General features: G+C 34.8%; 2 protein-coding genes across 5 annotated transcripts in view; one reads left to right on the top strand and one right to left on the bottom strand.

The window, feature by feature from the left end:
• The window catches only part of MTTP (microsomal triglyceride transfer protein), a 62,516-nt gene extending 56,681 nt beyond the window's left edge, over window positions 1-5,835 (bottom strand). Inside the window, exon 1 of the mRNA XM_059376378.1 lies at window positions 5,745-5,835. The gene's annotated coding sequence lies outside the window, so the exon portion shown is untranslated. The remainder of the gene's footprint in view (window positions 1-5,744) is intronic.
• Window positions 47-18,862, top strand: TRMT10A (tRNA methyltransferase 10A). 4 transcript variants are annotated; one of them, XM_059376410.1, is made up of 8 exons: window positions 47-200; window positions 5,772-5,977; window positions 6,814-6,976; window positions 8,338-8,409; window positions 9,447-9,521; window positions 11,873-12,022; window positions 13,868-13,973; window positions 15,166-18,862. In XM_059376410.1, the coding sequence occupies exons 2-8, from the start codon at window positions 5,793-5,795 to the stop codon at window positions 15,432-15,434; spliced, it is 1,020 nt and encodes a 339-aa protein (XP_059232393.1). In that variant the 5' UTR covers window positions 47-200; window positions 5,772-5,792; the 3' UTR covers window positions 15,435-18,862. The 4 variants fall into 4 exon arrangements, with proteins under 4 accessions (XP_059232393.1, XP_059232383.1, XP_059232410.1 ...); XM_059376400.1 differs by lacking the exon at window positions 47-200 and adding an exon at window positions 440-557; XM_059376418.1 differs by lacking the exon at window positions 47-200 and adding an exon at window positions 577-750.
• The last annotated feature ends 3,114 nt before the right edge of the window (window positions 18,863-21,976 follow it).

Here is a 21,976-nt window from a genome sequence, read left to right as displayed (position 1 = left end):
AACTCCCTCCCCTTTCTGCAGGTCCAAATGTGGCGCAGTTTGATGACGTAAAGACGTACGCGCCCTAGCCTCCTACGCGTAGCCGCCGTCCCTGCCTCTGGGAGTTGAAGTTTCCTTAGGAAGATTCGTGAGCTCTATCAAGACCATTACGAGAAGGCTCTGGGTTGGTGTTCTCAGTTCCCTGACAACTCCTCGGCTCCGTAAGTCTCTTGGCACTGCCTCTGGTTCCTGCCTACTCTCTGGTCTTCTTTGGGCGCAAAAGGGGCTCTTGGCGATGCCATTCTCGACTAGCAACACGGCTTCCGGGGGAGAGGGGAGTGGGGCTGTAGAAATGGAGCCGCGACTCCGTTCCCGAAGGAAGTGATGTCACATAGAGCGCGTCCCCCGCGCCACGCAGCTCCCTGATTCGCTGGCTGTAGTTTAATCCCTCCTCGAGTGCGTCCGCCGACGGCTGCCCTGGAGGGGAGTGTTGGGCGAGGCTCGGCCCACCCGCAGTGGGAGCGCCGACGGTCGGCGTGTGTGTGGGGTCGGGATCCGGTCCCTAGTGTATGAAGAGAGTGAGTTTCCAAATAATGAAGGGAGAGGGAAATCTGGGCCCCGAAAGGCTGGCAAACGAGTATGGTTCTGCCCCTTGGTGGCTGTCGCTTTACCTCTTTAGACCCGCCTTACCGCGTTTCTCCCAGCGAGGGGCGGACGTAGCTGAACGCTCTGAAATGCTGAGAACCCCAGGGAAAGTTGCTGCAGGTGCAGGTAGCCTCATGGTGGTGAGCCGAGGATGGTTTTTAAGAAGACAGGCGTTACTTGATTTCAGCGAACTATTTTAAGTGTTAAAATTCGGGAATTTTTTTCTAGAAATATAAAGAGGATACTTTCTCCCTTTTGGTTTTGGTGGTTTTAATTCCTTCCCCTCTCCCTAGGCCAGCCCAGCTAAATCGTGCGCTTTCGATACCGCAGATCTGGCCGGCGCCTTTTAACAAAGGTTTTCTTTCCCTCTCACTTTTCTTAAACGACCTGTCACTGTCAGGCCATTCAACTCCATTTTGCAGTTATTCCAACATTCGTTTGGGTCTTTCAGGTGGGGAGGTTGTCATAAGTAATGAAGACTTTATTTAGCCCAATCAAAATCCTTTTTTTTTTTTTTTTAAACTTTTGACTGATATATGTCTGTGTTCCCTGCTGGAAGCTGTGCTGAGAACTGGAAATACAAGGAAGATTGAGATGACTTTTACTTACTTATTTGTCTCACACCAAATGGCCTTAGTCACCTTTATCCAGTTCTTGGTGTTATCAGACCATCTGATAACCTAATTCTTGTAACTAAGCGAACCAACTTTGTAAAAATTCTCTATTAAAGTAAACTAAATTTCACACAGATATTTCTATACAAAATATTCTTAAGTATTTGTTGAACGTGATTGAATAAATGAAAATATACTGTGTCACAGCATGGGAGGGAGGAACACAAAACTGCTATGGAGCTTATAAACTGTGGCACAAACTTTAAAAAGCAAGTATACCTGGTAAAAAATGCCACATTTTGCTTCAGGTCATCTGAACAAGCTAGTATATGGTGAAATGCTTATTGTATGGTATCGGAAGTGAGAGTTGATACTTATCTTTGAAGAGTGTGATGTAAGCAGCAATATATTGGGTCTCAAGCTAGCATCATTTTTATTTTGTGCCTCAATGCATCTAGATTATCAAAGCTTAAAAAAATTCACTCGCTGCAGTGTATTTTTTTAATTCAGAATAGCTTTTAAAATAATGAAATTGTCAACCAGCTCGTGACCTTTAGGCCAAGTTAAATTTAGACTACTCAGGTACGAAAGACAAAAGCTCCCCCTGGTGTACATGAGCTGTAAAACATAGCTATATATTGCCTTTTTTTTTTTTTTTTTTTTTTTAATTTTCACATTATAGAGCCAGTCAACACTTGAAGTTTTTTAACAGAATAAAGAATAGCAAAACACGATGCCATTGATTAACAGAAATGTTCTCTTTTGGAATATGAGTCATTGTTTTATGAAGGGAGCAATTTGTTTCCTGTGAATTTTAAGTTTGCGTATTTAGCTTAGTGGATCGGGTTTAACTTATTTTCTCTACCTTGTACGGTTTTGCATACATGCATTGCTTTTATTTAATGAACTATGTATATAAAGGAAGTAAAATAAAAGTGATTCTGGGGATCACAATATATATTTTAAAATTTTCTTTCTTCTGATTTTTTCAGGTTTGCTGATTTTCTCCATCTCCTGTTTCTTAAGTTGAATGCTTATTTATTTTCCAGCTTTTTAAAAACACTCTTTAATGAATGAACTCAAGGTTGTACATTGATCTCCAGTTTACCTTTTTGCTTGTATCTCTCTCATCCTAATATTAAGTCTTTCATGTCATTTTGTTTCTCTGAATTCTGAGATTGTCAGGATGTCTTCTAATTCATCCATTTCCTCTTGGGCTCCAGGTAGTCTGGAGTTTATCTTATATCTTGAATTTTTTATGTCTTTATTTACTGGTTTCCAAATAGGCTCTTTTCCATAGATTCTTCTTTTGCTTATTTTATACCTGCTTTTGTGTCCCAATTTCTGGTTTAGTTTTTATTGTTCTATTGCTATGATCTCTGAAAGATTCCAATCAAATTTATTTTAAAGTCTTTCACATTGTCCTATTATTTTCAGTTTGTGAAGAGTGGATTTATCTCCTGATCATTGATTTTTCTGGGATTTTCCCATCATTTCTTTGTGTAACTTTGCTTTGCATAGTCCTCTTACAGAATTATCTCTACCCACCCCTCAAAACCATCTTTCTGTCTGCTGCTGAATTTGTGGTTGCTCCTATCCTGGCCCTGTTAAATGCTTCCTTCCATGCACAGCTTGCAAAAGTGATTCAGATTTCCAATTCTAAAGTATTCTAAGTTCATATGTCATCTCATCGTTTGGCTCCAGTTATAGCTGAGAACTAGACACGGCTTCCTTCAGGTTTCCCCAGGTAACCAGTGTGGTATAAGCCTTTAGTCTAAATGAAATTTAGACTATTAGAAATTTCATCTGTTTTCAGGCTTTTCTTCATGGAAAAAGGAGCCCCATCCCCAACACTAGTTTAAGGTTCATCTTAAACTCTTTGCTAGGGGTGCCTGGCGCTCAGTTGATTAGATTCTTGATTTTGGTTCCTGTCATGATCTCAGGGTTGTGAGATTAAGCCCTTGTTCAGTAGGGAACCTGCTTCTCTCTTTCTCCCTGACCCTCTCCCTGCCCGGCCCCCACCAGTGCATGTGTTTTCTCTCTCTCTCTCTTTCTCTTTCTCTCTAAAATAAGTAAATAAATCTTTTAATAATAATTTTAAAAAGTGTTATTCTCTCTACCATCCTCTTTAAAGCTAGGAGAACTCCCAGTTGTCTTTACATTGCAGACCCAGCAGGAACAACATCTATTTTAGTTCTTGGTTTTGAGAGAAGCTATTCCTTTTTTGTTTCCCCTTGGATCTTATCTACTGTTGTCACGTATTTCAAGATACAGGAGACAGAATGCCTCAAAACATGAACTTTTGGCAACTATCTCTAGGAATATTCTGTCCCATTTTTGTATTCAGTTGCATAGGAATTGAACTGGAGCTATTTTTTCTCCTCTTTCAGTGACACAGTGTTCTCAGAGCCCTCCAGCTGTAGGGGTGAAGCTGCACAGCTCTTTTACATTCTTTGGAAACCCTCATTTTCTAAATAAGATTTTGGATTTCTGGGAGAGCGTAGAGTTGAAGCTGGGTTTGAATCTTAGCTCCATCACTTTATTTTCTATTCATTCAGCAAGTATTTAGAGGACTTTGTCCTAGATTTGTTCTAGATGTCTTGTTTCTTAGGAATTAATTAGTACTTTTGTAATTTGAGGCAAGTTATTTTATCTCACGGTGCCTAAAGTGGACATGATGCTTTCTACCTTGTAGGGTTGTTTTAAGGATTAATTTAGATAATATTATTTAGCATAGTAAGAATTAACAAGTGTTCGTTATAACTACTTTCATCACTTTTAAAAACTTTTGTAATATATTCACTCATTTGTTTATTTTGCAAATAAATAATAAGCATCTACTGACATCCAAGCACTCTGTTAGTAATGTAATGTGGTGCTAAATGTTAGGCAAAAGCAGACCTCATCCATGCCCACAGGCAGTTTCCAGTATAAAATCAAATTTGGGTTGTCACTTCTAAGAGATATTTGCCCCCAGACTAAGGATACTGTTTGGTTAGTGGCATAAGGAAAACTTGCGAACTCTTACTTGGATTATCAGATGGTTCTTTCCCCTTCAGTAATTTGTGACTTAGCAAAACGCCAGGGTTTTTGCTGTAGCCCCTAATACACACATCTTAAAATTTATCTTTCAGTTAAAGTCTGGTAACCTTTGTATTTTCTTAGTTATCCCCATGTGTCCTGTTATAACATTACATTTTTAAAGAAAGCGAGAACCCTAATAAAATTGCGTAAATTATCTTCTGCAAGGTTTTGTCCTTTCCGTTATCTGAATTGTTGGAATTTTTCTCTTAGATTCTAGCTTCTCTGCACAGACTTGTTAGCCATCTCTTTAAGAAGGAAGAATCATAGAGTTTTCTTTAATGCCAGTAGAACATTTGCAAATCATGCTTAGTCTTTGCTAGGGATAAATAAATTTTTAAGTTGTAGTGCTAGTAATCTATTAAAGAGAAAAGACATCTTAGTATTTTTAGCTCTTTCCTAATCTGAGGGTAAATTCAGTTCTGGACAACAGATATGAAGATGTGGGCAGTTAATCCAATTAAATATGTTTGAGATGGTCCTGCACCTCCCATGACTGATTATAAGATCAGCTTACATATTTTGTTCTATAGCCAAGACTAAGGTGGATATTTATAATTATGTATTTACAATGAAATATACTGAGAGGCAACCAAATTTGTTTTCTTCACTGTCCAAAATATATAAATCTATAACATATCTTTTGTTAAAAATCATTTCCGAGTGTACACCCAGGTAATGAAAATAACCTTTCCCTTGTACTGTAGCATTAATGACAACTAAAAAAACGTTCTTCCCATCACTTTTTTAAAGTATTTTTTCTTTCATAAAGCAATATATTTTCATTATATAAAATATAGAAAATGCAAAAAAGTGGGTAAAAATTAAACATGATTATGTGTACATATTCTTTTTAAAACAAAGTTGGACATAATGTTTATATTGCTTCTGGTTTTTATTTTTTTCTACTTAGTATAACCATTTCCTTTTATCACAATAGTTTGGGGACACAAGATTTTTACTGGGTGGTTAGTATTCCCAGCCCATGTTATAGATGAATTGTAATTTACAGACCCCTCTTGCTGACATGCAAGTAATTTCTAATTTTCATTGTTAAAAAGTATATTCTGGTACATATACTCTTTTGCATTAATTTTGTGTATATTTCTAATCCATTTACAGGATTTTATTCTAAGGAAACAAATTATTGGGTCAAAGGGTATCATGACATTTTAAAGCTCTTGAAACACAGATCTGCGTAACTTTCTGGAAAAATTGCCATGACTGCTAATAGTATATGCAAACACCCATTTCATCAAATGGTCTTTGCCAGTAAATGACATTTAATTGTCTAAATTTATATTTTTTTCATTATTGATAGGATTTAATTTTAATTACATCTTTTGGTCTTTTTTTTTTTTTAACTTTCTGTGTGTGTGTGTGTGTGTGTGTGAGAGAGAGAGAGAGAGAGAGAGAGACACTTACCTGTTCACATCAAAAGTTGCTTTTCAGTTTTTTCAGAGGCATCAAATAATGTCTTCTGAAATGTTGCCAGCATTTACGGAGTCTTCTAATGTTGAAAGAAAGCAAAGCTTAAGTGAAGATCAAGAGAAGAGCCAGAAGCCAAGATTAGGTGAAGAGTTTGAACCAATATCTAAAAGACAAATGAAGAAGCTAATTAAACAGAAACAGTGGGAAGAACAAAGAGAGCTCCGCAAGTATGTTTCAAAATGTATATATATGCTGTACCATTCAGGAGTGCTGAACTTTGCATAGCCCTTTGACACATCAAAAGTAACTGTGATAATTAAAATTGGGGCTATGTATGTTGTTAGCACTGTCATTTGGCTGTTATTTGTTTCCATCTTGGTAGATTTACAGTACACTTTTTGTCACGCAGAGCGTATTGTGAATAGCAGCACAGTTTCTGAAATAGCTGACTTAGATAAGGGATATAGTTAGCATCCGTGTCCTAGATATAGAACAAAAATAACCACCTCAGAAAGATCAAATTTGGGCCTGACATTGATTTTGCTAGAAAAACCATTGGTTTTGGTGAGAGCAGTTAAGCTGAAGCTATTATTATATAATGCCAACATTTATTGAGGGAAAATAAACTTATAGTTGGTGTAGATTATAGGAAAAGTATGAAGTGTTTTTAAAAAAACACTCTTACTTTGCTTTATTCTATATTAATGTTGTTTGAAAATCATGTAGGAGAAGAATGATAAAAGTAAAAATTCATCCTTAAGTCCAAAATTTAGTATTTTACAAAGTCTTAGTACAGTGTAATACCAATGATAAATGAAATTAGGAGTAGTGAGGGTCTGTATAGAAAGTATTTTATTGCTTTTACAAAATAATATTCTTTCTATCTAAAGCTTTTTGGTGGACAATATAAAATAGCTGACATTTGATCCACAGAAGTGGCAGTTTTATGTGGTTCAGCCTGCTAATTCAAATAAAACTATTGGCTTTTTTTGTCTATTTAGAAGAGTCTTGTAAATATCAGAATGTGTAAATAACAACAAAACGTTTCAATTCCTAATTTTAGACAAAAGCGGAAGGAAAAACGCAAGAGAAAACAATTAGAACGACAATGTCAACTGGAATCAAACGTAGATGGAAATGACAGAAAACGCATTCGAAGAGATGTTGTCCACAGTACACTCCGCCTTATCATTGACTGCAGTTTTGACAGCTTGATGGTATTAAAGGTATCATGAATCGTTGTCAGAAAAATCCTGTAGGTAAAGTAGGTTGAGGGGCGCTTGGGTGGCTCGGTAGGTTAAGTGTCTGCCATTGGCCCAGGTCATGATCCCAGGATCCTGGGGGGAGCCCAGAGCCTATTTCTTCCTCTCCCTCTGCCACTCCCCCTGCTTGTGCTCTCTCACTCTCTCTCTCAAATAAATAAATAAAGTCTTAAAAAAAAAAAATAGGTTGAATAATTCTTGCTTTAATAGGTAATATCACTTTAATGTAAACTTATGTACTAAAATGTATCTTAAATAAAGTTTTTCAAGATCATGCCCCCTAAGTTAAACTAGCTAATAAATTGCTCTTATATGCATAGAAGAGAGAGACAGACATGGTAATTAGATTATAAGACTCAGTAACTGTATATTAATCATAAAGATCCAGGAGTTTTTTTGTTATTTGTCCTAATCAGAAGAAGAAAGTAAGAAATGTGATTGGTTTAATAGAATTATTTCTTATTTAGTAATTTGAGAAAACTGGCTATCTGAACAATGTAGGAAAGAAAACATGCTTTACTTACTTTCCAAACCATTAGTAGGTTATGAAATAGCAGTAGTGTGGCTCTACAAGAGTTTTTCTTCTTTTGTTGTCTTTTATTTATTTATTTATTTATTTTTTGAAAGATTTTATTTATTTATTTGACAGAGAGAAAGCACAAGTAGGCAGAGAGGCAGGCAGAGGGAAAGGGAGAAGCAGGCTTCTGGCTGAGCAGGGAGCCCAATGCAGGGCTCGATCCCAGGACCCTGGGATCATGACCTGAGCCAAAGGCAGACTAGACTCATAACGACTAAGCCACCCAGGTGCCCCCTTTTGTTGTTGTTGTTTTTTTTTAAGATTTTTTTTTTTTAATTTATTTGTCAGAGAGAGAGAGAGAGCGCGCGCGAGAGAGCAAGCGCAGGCAGAAAGAGTGGCAGGCAGAGGCAGAGGGAGAAGCAGGCTCACTGCTGAGCAAGGAGCCTGATGTGGGACTCGATCCCAGGACAATGGGATCATGACCTGAGCCAAAGGCAGCCGCTTAACCAACTGAGCCACCCAGGCATCCCCCTTTTGTTATATTTTAAGAAGAGTAAATACTTTCATGAGTGAGCATTTTAAGTGGGTACAAAATTGAGTTACTGATCAGGGTATTGACTTGACTTACAGTAATTATTAAATCAGTATGTACAGAAGTTGAATGGAAAATGTCACAAAGGACCTGTATTTCCAGAGGAAAAAGTGTACTGTCTTGACCCTCTCTTTTGCTTATTTTATTCTACTAAGATTATGGAATGGCCATAGGTGATTTTCAAAGTGCTGCTTTAAAAATTGCACTCTTTTATAGGACATTAAGAAACTTCATAAACAGATTCAGCGATGTTATGCCGAAAATCGGCGAGCACTGCATCCTGTGCAGGTATGTTTGGGGAATTTAAAACAGATTCCAGGTTCCTTTTTCTGGAAACTTCTTCTGGAAAAGGCGTAGATAATCCCAGTTGCCTGTACAAGAATCTTACAGATGCTTTTCCCTAAAGAACAAAATGCCTATTTGAAAAATGTTCTAATTTGCTACAAAAATAAAGTATTTTCAACGTTTTTTCCTGTGTCAGTCTTAGTCACACGCTGCACAGTCATTGTGTTTTGTACCCACTGACCTCATTCCTGTGTAGTTGAACATCTTTGCTAAAGGACATATATGTATTTTCATACCAGTTTCTCAGCTCTCAACTCCTTTCCTCACAGAAAGTGAGGGAACTTCCCCCAGCTTGATGTGTGCCATCGTACCTGTTGGTTAGGTTTCTTCTACCTAAGGGATTTTGAGTCTGTGGCCATTTGGAGAAGTACTCCCACTGTTAAGAGTAGATTGGGTCTTTTTTCTATTTGTTTGAATTCTAGGTGACCTAAAAATGAACACTAGCTCACTGATGTTAAGAACCAGAAATTCTTAATATATTTCTGATTAGATATTTATTTTCTTTTTATCAAGTAATAGTATTTTTATATTTTTACATCTTATATTCTTCTCACCCTTGATTAGACTTGGAATCGGTGTCAGGGTTTAGAATCAAAGGAAGATTATGAAGACTTTGGACTGGTAAAAAAAAGTGGTGGCAAAAGAAACTGAATGAAAACTTGACATAAATGTAGGGAGTTTGTAGAGAAGCGATTATTAAGGGAGAGTCAGATTGTAGCTGCTTGTAAAATGGGAGAAAAATGTGGATGGAATACTCAAAGTAGTGGGTTATGAGATACACCAAACATGTCACTTTTATCATACATTTATTCTTGTATGTTTTAAAGCATGTCACAAATTATTTTTTTCTAAAATGGCTATATATATATATATATATATATGGTTCATTGATGATCAGATGATTTTAGAAGAAAAATAAAATACTGGACTCTGGTAGTTATTTGCTCTTTCTTTCTGTGTCCACCAATCTCTTTTATCAGTTTTACTTGACAAGCCATGGAGGCCAATTGAAAAAGAACATGGATGAAAATGACAAAGGATGGGTCAACTGGAAGGTAATTAAAATAGATGAACTCTCACATAATTCCAAGTATTTTTATGCTTAAATTTTTTACTTAAATTCTAAGTAATGCCAATAAATACAGGAATTGACAGTCTCTAAATCACTATACCTAAGTCTAATGTTACTAATGGTAGAAGCTAAAGAAACTGAAATGCCTATTCACATGTTCTCATTAAGTCTCACTTATTTTGCCACCTTTATCTTTTTATTTTGTTATTTCTTTTTTTAAAAATTTATTTATTATTTATTTTCAGCATAACAGTATTCATTATTTTTGCACCACACCCAGTGCTCCATGCAATCCGTGTCCTATATAATACCCACCACCTGGTACCCCGACCTCCCACCCCCAGCCCCTTCAAAACCCTCAGATTGTTTTAATTCTAGTTAGGTAACATATAAGGTGAAATTGGTTTCAGGTGTAGAATTTAGTGATTCATCACTTACATATCACACCCAGTGCTCCTCAAAACAAGTGCAGTCCTAAATTCCTATCACCCATCTGGCCCATTCCCTGCCCACCCCCCACTCCAGCAACCCTCACTTTGTTCTTTACTGCCAACTTTAAAACAATTTTTTAAAACAGGAAAAATTTTAAAGTCTGTGTGTATAATCTCTACCTAGCAAACTGGTAATACATTACCAGAGAGAAATCTCTTTAAAACTTGGAAATGTACTTATATTCTGTTTCTACTAAATCTGTGCCATCCTGTGTGGTGACCACTATCCACCTGTGGATATTGAACTCTTGAAATGGGACTGGTCTGAATGGAGATGTGCTATAAATGTGAAATATACATTGGATTTGAAAGTATAAAAAAAAAAAGAGAGAATGTATAATACCTGCTTGAAATTTTTAAAAAAACTTATTATATGTTGAAATGTTAACATATTGGGTATAATGTGTTGGGAACAATGTATTAAAATTAATTTCACCAATTTTTGCTTTTTTAAATGTGTCTACTGAAAGATTTAAAATTACATATGTGGCTCACATTTTCTTTTTCTTTTGGACTAAACTGTTCTCATTTGCAAAGATAACAAATAGTTTGGCTTTAGTACTAATCCCTGAGGAACCTTGCCCTATTCTGAGAAGTACTGGGGTAGTCCTATTTTTTTTTCTGTCTCAGAGCCAGTTTTTACGTGATAAACTTTCCCTCTCACACTCACTAATCCCATAATACTGCTTTTTTTTTTTTTGGAGAGGTGGGTGGGGGAGGAAGAGAGAAGATCCTAAACTGGGACATGGGGCTTGATCTCATGACCTTGAGATCATGACCTAAGGTGAAATCAAGAGACACCTAAACGACTGAGCCACCCAGGCACCCCTGAATTTATTTTAATAATAGCCTATGGTATGAAACATTTTCTTCAAAAGCTTTCCTAAGTTTTAAAGTACAATATATTTACCAAGTTTTATACCCATGCCTATTTTCCTAAGAGATAATGTAATTAGTATAGGCATACTTTCAGTTATTTTCTGGCTTGTTAAATTTATTATTTATACCACCAGTTTTTCAGAGACTCACAAGTTAACTGGTCTTTACTCAGGGCCCTCCAGGACCCCCCATTAAGCATGGCCGTCAAATTAATAATACCATTTTCCAGAAAAGCAGCTATTTATTACCTAGTAGGTTATACATTTAAGGTGAAAAATCTCCTTCATTTTTTATTTCTTTAAAAATTACTAAGTAAATGCCATCTGAGTCTGGTGATGCATCATCTCTTATTCTATCAATGTAGTTTGCAAAATTTTGACTGCTGAATGTTGTTCAGTCTTGTACCTCTGACCTGATAATTTTGGTGAAGATTTCAAATGTGATCTTTATAGAAACAGATGTGTAGAATTTATTAAATCTATAGTCCTTTTGTGATGATACAGGCAGATGGATAGGAAGGATTGGAAGAGGCATTCTTTGGTTAGAGAGAAGTTTGAGCAGATTGTGGCCAAAAAAATACATTTGTTTTGTTGGAACAGAGCCAAAGTTAGAAAGCTACGTTAGTGCCATATTCAAGAAAGAGTTACTGAGTAAAAGGGTTTAAGTTTCATCCTAAATCATTGAAAGTAGGGTTTTTAGAAAGTGAGTCTGCCATTGGTATATAGAAGTAAACTGGAGGGATCTGGGGCTAGAGACAGGGAAATAGCAATAGGAGGCTGCTTAAATAATTGGGGTGTGAGGTGATGAGGAATTGAAGTAGTAGGTTCTCGATAATTGTAAAATATTGTTTCATACTTCTTTTCATATGCTCTCGGGTGGCTTTGCTTAAGGAAAAGAAAATAATCCTTTTTAGCCAATTTTTACAAAATCTTATTAATAACATCTTTCTACTTATGTCTTAAAGGATATACACATCAAAGCAGAGCATTATAGTGAATTCATAAAGAAAGAAGACCTAATTTATCTAACATCAGACTCACCTAATGTGCTGAAGGAATTAGATGAATCAAAGGCTTATGTGATTGGAGGGTTAGTAGATCACAACCATCACAAGGTACTATTAAGTTTTTATTTTTACTTTTTTGCTCATATTTTAAAATGGATATCACCAATTTTCTTGATAGTAAAATAATACCAATAGCTGATCATTATTGAATGCCTACTATAATCCAGTCACCTTTCTAGCTAAGAAAGCATTTCACATATATTTCTAGTTTGCTTAATCCTCCCTACAACACAGTGAGGTTAGTGTTATTATCTATATTTTTGATGAGGAACTGGGGGCACAGAGAAACTAAGTCTAAACTCAATAGTAGTAGGTGATAAAGCAGATATTTGACACCAGCAGATGGTTCCAGAGTCCACATGCTTAAATGATATGCTGTATTGATAGTAGATGCTGCTGATGGTAAGATTTATACCAAAATTAATGCCAAATGGTAAATTTATATGAGTTTTTAAATACATAATTTTCATGGGATGTGTTTTCTATTCTCTTGTATTTTGTACTTTTGTCTCTTCCCACCACCTCCTTACCCTCATTTGAATGAAAAATTACAGAAATTTACTTTATAAAAGAAAACATTATTTTGTTCTTGGCCAGCTACTTTGCAGTATGCTAAATTCAACCCAACTCAAGAAAAACATGTTTACCAGTTGTCTAAGGAAATGCTATCAGAATAATATGAAATAATTCATTATTCTTGTATAACATCACTCTGAGGTAGAAACTGTCAGTACTGTTGGGATAGTTTATATCATCTTGTCCATTATGATAGCCATGTGCTGTTGAACACATGTAATGTGCATAGTTTGAGAAACTCATCAATTTAAACTTAAGCAGTCACAGTTGTGGCTGTAACTGGGGAATGCAGCTCTGTAGCATCACAGGAAATTTGTATCAGAATGATCTTTAGCTTCTTAAAATTTTTTTCTTAGTGGAAAAATTCTATTTTGTTGTTTGTGTAGAATCATATTTTTTTCTCTAATGTTCTATGTTTTTCTGAACTACATTAAGTTTGTTTTCAAAAGCACCTGTCTCAGTCTATTATTTGTCCCTAAAATTTGCAAACTACTGGTTAAGAAATTTAGCTCTTCTTTCTCCTGTACTTTGTCTTTTGGCTATTTCAGTTCTGTTTAGAACAGACTCTAAGAATTTTAATTTTGAGGAGAAAATTTATATTTAACAATCTTTTAATTGGTAGGGAAAATAAAATTTATAGGCAATTTAAAATTTTTTTCAAATCAGGTTTTCTTTTACTTTGTCTTTGCCATTTGTGCCTCTTACTGTTATATAATTGAAACATAGTTTTATCTTTATATGTTTTTACATTTACGGGAAGAGTGATGATGCTTCTCTAGGAATTCAATTTGAGTATTTCAAACTGAGAGGAAGGCAGTGTGGAATGGTGAAGAGCTATCTGAGTCAAAAGGCATGAGTCAGATTTTTCTTGTGGTTCTTCCACTGAGGAGCTTTGTGTTGGGGTAGGAAACACTAAATTAGTCTTTGGTTTCCTTATTTGTAAAGCTGTTAAAGCAGCATCTACTATCAATACAGCATATCATTTAAGCATGTGGACTCTGGAACCATCTGCTGGTGTCAAATATCTGCTTTATCACCTACTACTATTGAGTTTAGACTTAGTTTCTCTGTGCCCCCAGTTCCTCATCAAAAATATAGATAATAACACTAACCTCACTGTGTTGTAGGGAGGATTAAGCAAACATTCTGGACGATACTTTCTGTCGAAAGAATGCTTCCAGATTAGCAATTACACACACAAACACACACACTTCGTCAGATAATATTCTCTGAACTAAAGTTGTTTCTTATTCTGTTGTAGACTGTAAGTTAAAATAATCTAATGTTCTAGTCCGAGTTATAGTATCTTTGTTTTAGGGACTCACATATAAACAAGCATCAGATCATGGAATTGACCATGCACAGCTCCCCCTTGGAAATTTTGTGAAGATGAATAGTAGGAAAGTTTTGGCAATTAATCATGGTAAGCTATAAGTGGATTATGAAAATATGCTTGAGTGAACAGTGTGAAGAATAACATTACCTTTGGACAAGTAGAAAATATACATCTTGCTGGAGACAAAATTATAAAATGTAATCATTTATAATTTGAATATTGCATATTTTAGAAAAAATTAGAAATGTAGAAAAATACGCTATAATTCCACTACCTAGAGTTACTTGCTATTAACTTCTTGGGTGTGTCCTTCCAGTTCTTTTCCTATGCATAGATAATATTATTTGTTACATAATTGGATTTTTACTCTGATACATAAAATATTATAAATTTGGATGTTTTCTCCCATTTATAATTTTATTTTCTGTCATTGAATCATTATTAATGGCTACATAATATTCCATCATCTGAATATACAGTAATGTAACTGTTGATTTTTTTTTTCTTTTTTACTTTTGTAAATAACATTGTAGTAGATACTCTTAGACCTGAGTTTTGCCTGGAGTTTTGCTAAGATTTTTTTTTTTAGTGGAGATTTTTGTTAGTATACAACTACTTATTGAGCTCTTTTTATGTGCTAAATTAAACACTTTCTCTACAGCACACTCTAGGGAATTACAGAAATGAATTTATTGATTCAAGGAATGAACTTCTAAGACCTTTGATAGTGGAAATTACTTTTTCATAAAGAAATTCAAATTATGCCCTTTAGCAATATATTAAAATGAGAGTAACTTGCAGACAGTATTTATATTCTTTATCTCTAATGTAAAAAAAAAAAAGGGAGGGCAAGATACTTCCCAGAGTGAGTGACTCTCTATAGGAAGGACAGAAAAAATTTAGATTAATGCTAACCGGTTTTTTTGTTTGTTCCTAGTTTATGTTAGCATATAAAGGATATAGAAGTGAAACGGGTAAGAAGAATAAGAAGGAAATGAAAATGGTGCCCTGCCTATTGATTATAATTGACAAAAGATAATGGTATATCTTTGAGTGCCCAAGAACTGAATTGAGGAAAAACTAGAGATGAGGTATCAGGCCTAGTGGGCCTTGGGGCAGATTGGCTCTTAACAATGCATAGGAGAAGGAAGTGATACAAACAATGTAGTTACTAGGACATCTTAGCACTCTTAATACAAAGGCAGTGTATTTTAAAATACAGAATGCAACATTGTGATGAACCTGGCCAAGAAATGTATGGATTTTTTCTTTGTTGCAGTGTTTGAGATTATTCTGGAATATCTGGAAACCAAAGACTGGCAGGAAGCATTTTTTACTATCTTACCCCAACGGAAAGGAGCTGTTCCCACAGACAAAACCTGTGAAAGTTCTTCGTATGACAAGACATCTGTCAGGGTTGAAGATGGATTGGACAGTGATTCTAGTGAGGAAGAAAATAGCAGAAATGAACTAGAATCACCACATGAAGAAGAAAAGCAAGATAAAGAAAATAGTAATGAATCTACAGTGAACTCTATGCCACACTAATGTTATCTGTTGTTTTTTGTTTTTTGTTTTTTTTTTTTAGTTTAAGGAAAGCCAGAGAAAATGAGGTGCTTCATAGAATATTCTAACTGGAAGAAAATTTTATTTCCTCTTATTTCTATTGTCAATTTTTAAAACTTTTTTTAGAGCTAATTGATAAAAAGCCCTTATAAGAAAGTATTTTTTGTTTTTACATAAAATTTAAATGTATAATTTTTAAAATAGTTTTCTAAGTCTCAAGAGGTAAAACTTCATTCTCTCATTTACTGGATTATATTTTTTAGAATGTGCCTTCTGACCTTTCAGTTTTATTTTTTAATGTTTATATCAAGTGTCTTTCTGATTTTTGCCTACTTAGTTGTAGAGGTAGATATTCATCAATCTCCTCTAAGTCTACTGAAATGTTCTGTCTGGGAGGTTACCTCCTATTTGCAGCTTTTTTTAATTCAACTTAGTTACTTCAAAAGAATGCAGTTATCTTAGGAAGAAGTATTAGACTGATAAACTCAACAATTTATTTCTTTTGGACTATGGAGCCCATCTCTATTCCTCCTCTGTGATGCCTTTTTGTGGCTCTAAAGCAATCACCGAAGAGGGTAAAGAATCTCTTTAATGGTCTTTCCGAAGTTCAATAATGGTGGTAACTTATTTCAATTACCAAATGTAATTCTTCAGACTAGATTATTTTAAAAGGCCATTGAGTATCAATTTTGTCTTAAATTTAAAAGGAAACAGCTCTTAGCTGTCCTTTCCTTCTGTATGTACTTCTATTAAATAATATATTTCTTGGTTCTTAAAGTGAACAAAGTTAACTTTATATGTGCATCTGTCTACTAGCATATAATATACAAGCTAATATAACTGTATGTTCCTATAAATAAGCATGTATGAAAAATATATAATTGTATATATATCCACAATCATGTATGATTCTCAGTTAATAACAGAACTGAGTTGCCAAATATCTGTATAATTGCCTCAATGACTGTGTTGAACAACACTAAGAACTTGAATTTCAGAAAGTGCAAAAATCCATAGCTAAACTTTTATATGAGGACATTGGCAAGGTGGGGCTGAAAGGAGAGGTTTTTATTTTCTCCTGGTAAATGTAGAGCAGATCTGTTTAAAATAGTGATTATTCTTTGTCATAGCTAAAGCAAGATTTCAGAAGCCTTCACTGAGTTTGGTTAAATTTTCTGTTCTTTTTACTCACTGACATCTCAAATTATGTACACATTTGGTAGAAAGTTCATTAGATTTAGTATTGATAGTCACGGTCTCTTAATTTTTGTTGCTTTATTCCTAGTAATATAGTTATCCGTTTAAAAGAAGGTCTGTGAGCAAGGTACAGAAATAAAAGCCCCTACCATTCTAGAAGAGCAAAGCATATATCTCGAGTTGTATTTCTCAAAGGTTCAGGTTTTCCTAAGTACGGTTTAGTAAAATGAAATCTAGTTAATCCTTGAAAAGTGTGGGGATGAGGGTCAGCAACCCCCACAGTTGAAAATCCATGTATAACCTTGTCTCAAAACTTAATAGCCTACTGTTGACCCAAGATCTTACTGATAACACAGTAAGTGTATTTAAACATGTATTTCTATGTTATATGTATTATATACTGTGTTCTGAAAATAAACTAGAGAAAATGTTAAGAAAATCATAAGAGAAAATACATTTACAATACTGTACTATATAGAAAAAAATTCACATATAAGTGGACCCATGCATTTCAAACCTGTGTTGTTCAGGGGTCAACTGTATTATGCCTTTTACTTAAAGTATTTAATATGGAATGAGGCACAAGTTAATTTTGAAAGGAGGGGCAAAATCATTACAGGCACTGTGCAGTTTGTCACTCATTATGAAAGCCCTGTATTATTTCCTAGTGCTGCCATAACAAATTACCACCCGGTGGTTTAAAACAACAGGAATTTTTTCCCTACAGTTCTGGCAGCTAAAACTCAGAATCAAGATGGATCATGTACCCTCTGAAGGCTAAAGGGAAAAAAGTCCTTCCTAGCCTCTTGGTTTTTGGTGGTCCCAGCAATCCTTGCTGTTCCTTGGCTTACAGCTGCATCACTCCAGTATCTGCTTTGTCATCAAATGGTTTCTGCCCCAGTCTTTCTTGCCTGTGTCTGTGTCCCTCTTATAAGCATAGCAATCATTGGATCAGTGTCCAACATAATCCAGTATGACCTCATCTTAACTGGATTACATTTGCAAAGATCCTATTTCCAAATAAGGTCACATTTAAAAGGTACAAGATACTAGGACTTGAACATATATTTGAGTAGGCACAGTTCTATCCATACAAGTTTATATCTTAGGCTGTTGGTGACAGGGAGATACAACCTTCACCTCAGGGTAAGATTACAATGAGAAATAAGTAATTGCTGAGGTATTTAAAAATCTTTTTTAAATTATGGTAATCTCTCATTTTAATGTATTACTTTTAACATTGTTTTGGCTTATTGAGGTGCCTTATTTAAGACTTCATTTGCAGTGAAGTCTCCTGTATTGGGACATAATAAAGGTAAGGAATTCAGTTAGTATTTAAATAAATGCATCCAAAGGAAATATGTCTCCTGAAATAATAAAATTTTCTCTCACTTCATTTCTTCAAAAACCTGCAGTGTTAATAAATCAAGCTTGTTGATAAAGGAAGGAGCGTTCTTTGGATTGATTCCCCCAGAAGTCAGTGTGTTGCCATCTGGAAGCATTTGAAAATACTTGAAATTGGAAAAGAAAACAAACAAACAAAAAAGGCAAGCACTTCTGAAAGAATGTTAAGGTGAATGAACAGTTACGAAACCTATCAACTATTGCCAATTAAAAAGGAAAGTGATAGACCATTTTATAGATGGAGAGAGTCACAGATGATATAGGGAAAAGGCAAGAATTGTCCATAGAGCACTGAGAACACATACAGACAACAGTTGTAAGAAGAAAATTTTAAAAAGGGAAAAAAATGGCAGAGATTAGAATTAGACAGCAGTGGTGTATGGTGCTCATTAAACTTTGACCTCAATTGGCAGAGAGATGCTTATGTGTGTTTCTAGCTCCTAGTCAAGCACATAGAATAGGCTTTTCATAAATGTGAAGGAAAGAAGCAGTGTCACAATGAAAAGACAGCAGAGTTAGTGGGAAGAATAGGCTTAAATTTTGGCACAGCCACCTTTTGATTATGACTCTGGGGGAACTTAATGAACTTCTGTCAGTCTTTGTGTCCTCACTTGTGAAATAGGAATGTTACCCATTTATCCTTTCTCTTAGGGTTGAGCAATCAATTGATTTGAAACTGAGCAGAAGCTAACTTCACAATACTTTCTCATTGACATTCCTTCATATCTTGCCTTGTTTCCCTTGTTTCACATTGTTTGACATGATATGCACCCCCCCCGCAAAATGAATAAACCATATATAAGCCTTTGTTTCAGACTCTGCTTTCTGGAACCCAGATGTAGAGAAGATTTTAAAATGTGAACTTCTAAATTAGCAGAATGAGCACTCGTGTAACAAAATATGGATATCATGGATCATTTAGTGAATTATTTTAAAAGACACTGAAAACAGAATGCTAATATAAAACACAATAACCTCACAAAACCAAATCTCTCCTATGAACAAGTATAAATGTTGAAAACCACCAGTGTTAAATTAAAAAGAATAAAGAAGGGCATATTGGGCTAATAAAAAGAAGTCAAGTTTAACATTAATTAAAGGAACAGAAGGGCAGGTTGTAATGTTCAAGAATGCGATCCTTATGGGCGCTGCATGGCTCAGTTGGTTAAGTGTCTGCCTTTGGCTCAGGTCATGATCTCAGGATCCTGCTCAGTGGAGAGCCTACTTCTCCCTCTCCCTCTATCCACCGCTCCCCCCCCCGACCCTTTCACTGTGTATGCGTGGGTGCATGCTTTCTCTCAAATAAATAAAATCTTTAAAAATAAAAATAAAAATAATGAAATCCTTAGTTAAGATTTGACAGTTGTGAATATCTATACACAAAGCTTAGTATTCAAATTCACTGAGGAAAAACTGGGATTATATGAAATACTAAGAAATTCATTAGTAGAAGGAGGCTTTAAGGCATACTTCACAACCTATGATAGCTGAAATGGACAAAAGATAAATATATGGGAGATGTAAATGCTATAATTAATAATTGATAAATATCAAGTTCTCTAAGCTGAAAGTAGTTTTCAGCATCCATGTAATGTTCATTAAAGTATCTATATATTAGGCCACAAAAGAAAATACTTGCAAACAGGGGCGCCTGGGTGGCTCAGTGGGTTAGGCCACTGCCTTCGGCTCAGGTCATGATCTCAGGGTCCTGGGATTGAGTCCCGCATCGGGCTCTCTGCTCAGCGGGGAGCCTGCTTCCTCCTCTCTCTCTCTGCCTGCCTCTCTGACTACTTGTGATTTCTCTCTGTCAAATAAATAAATAAAAAAAAAAAAAAAAAAAAAAAAAAAAAAAAAAAAAAAAAAAAAAAGAAAATACTTGCAAACATAAGCAATAGGCAGCTTATCTGATAATATATTAAAGTAGGAAATAAACTTGTGAATGGGAGGAATGCCTTACTACCCAGAACTTTTTTCAGTAAAATATTTTGTAAAAATAGTGTTAGAGATAAAGTTGGTCGTAACTTCATTATAAAATTGTGGACTGTGTTTGCACATCATGTCAAAATGTATGAATCAAAATGGACAAAATTACAAAGACCACAGAAATACAGACATTTTTATTACACATCTTTCTAATTGATAAACAAAGAAAAGTTAGATAGTATATATAAAATTTGAACAGTACAAATAACACATTTGTTCTAATGGATAGAGCTGCAAATTTGCATCCAAAAATTTTTAATTTCTCTACGAGGCATTTATAAAATTGACCATATGCTAAACCTCAAAACTACCCTCAAGAAGATAAAAGGATTGGTCATTTTTACAGATCACATTATCTGACCACAATGCAATTAAATCATTTAAAAATCTAACAAGATTGAAAAACAGTCTATATTTGGGAATTAAAAAAAAACTCTTCTAAACAACTTGGTCACAGAAAAAAGTAAAAATTAGAAATATTTAAAAGTAAATTTAATGAAACCATGAATTAAAACTTGTGGAATGTAGCTAAAGCGACATTTAAAGGAAAATGTATAGCCTAAATTGCTTAAGTTAGAAAGAAAAACTATCTTTATTGAGCTGTGCATTTAACAAGTTAAAAGAAGGACTGCAGAATAAATTCACAGTTGAAAAAGGAAAATAATAAAGATGGCAATAATAATTAAACATCATAAAGAGGCTCAAGGAAAAACTGACTCTTTGAAAAGACTAATAGACTAACATCTGGCAAATTAAAAAAAATTTTTTAAGAGGGAGGGAGAGAGAGAAGACATAAATATGGAAATTAATAATGGAGATATTAGAAACATAAATATTAGAAAATACTTCATGTCAATACATTTGAAAGTTTATATGAAATAATTAAGTTGTAAATTAAAATTACCAAAATAACCTTAAAAAATGAAAACTCCAAGAATTTCTTAACTCAAAAGTAAACTGGTGTAGTGTTTTAAAATCTAGGCCCATATGTTTTATGGGCATATCTGTGAGACATACCAAATGTAAGTCAGCTTACACAGACTCTTTGTAGATAATTAAAAATGAGGGTACACTCATTTTATGATGCTTATTAACTGTGCTGTTGAAGTCTTTATATTTTCCCATGTATATATAATTTTAATTATGATAAAACTATTAAATTTACCATCTTAACCATTTTTAAGTGTACAGTTTAGTAGTGTTAAGTATATTCACATTGTTGTGCAACAGATCTATAACTGACTCATCATGAAGCACTGAATTCTATGTCCACTAAACACCCAATTCCACCTCCCCTATCTCACCTGCCCTTGGTAACCGCCTTTCTATTTTGCTTGAAATTTTGACTACTTCAGATACTTCAAATGGTGGAATTTGAAACACAGTATTTCGTCCTTTTGTGACTAAAGTCCTTTTGCTTAGCATAATGTCCTCAAGGTTCATCTATGTTATAGCATGTGACAGGATCTCCTTTTTAAAGCTGCATAATATTCCACTGTATGTATGTACCACATTTTCTTTATCCATTCATCTGCTTCCACCTCTTGGCTATTCTTAATAATGCTATGAATGCGGTATGAAAATATCTCTTTAAGATCCTGCTTTCAATTCTTTTCCATATATAGACTGAAGTGGGATTTCTGGATCATATGGTAATTCTATTTTAGTTTTTTGAGTTGTCTCTAGTATTTTCCATAGCGGCTGTACTATTTTACATTCCCACCAACAACACATAAGGGTCCAACTTATCCACGTCCTTCCCATATTTATTTTCTGTTTTCTTGATAGTGGCTCTAATGGCTGTGAGGTGATATCTCATTACAGATTTGATTACATTTCCTTAATGATTAATGATGTTGAGCATCTTTTCATGTGCTTCATGGCAACTGGCATATCTTCTTTAGAGAAATGTTTTTTTTTTTTTTTTTTTTTTTTTTTTT

The sequence above is a fragment of the Mustela nigripes genome, chromosome 1 (genome assembly GCF_022355385.1).
Source record: "Mustela nigripes isolate SB6536 chromosome 1, MUSNIG.SB6536, whole genome shotgun sequence".
Classification (NCBI taxonomy): domain Eukaryota; kingdom Metazoa; phylum Chordata; class Mammalia; order Carnivora; family Mustelidae; genus Mustela; species Mustela nigripes.
This window is presented reverse-complemented; position numbering and strand designations above follow the sequence as displayed.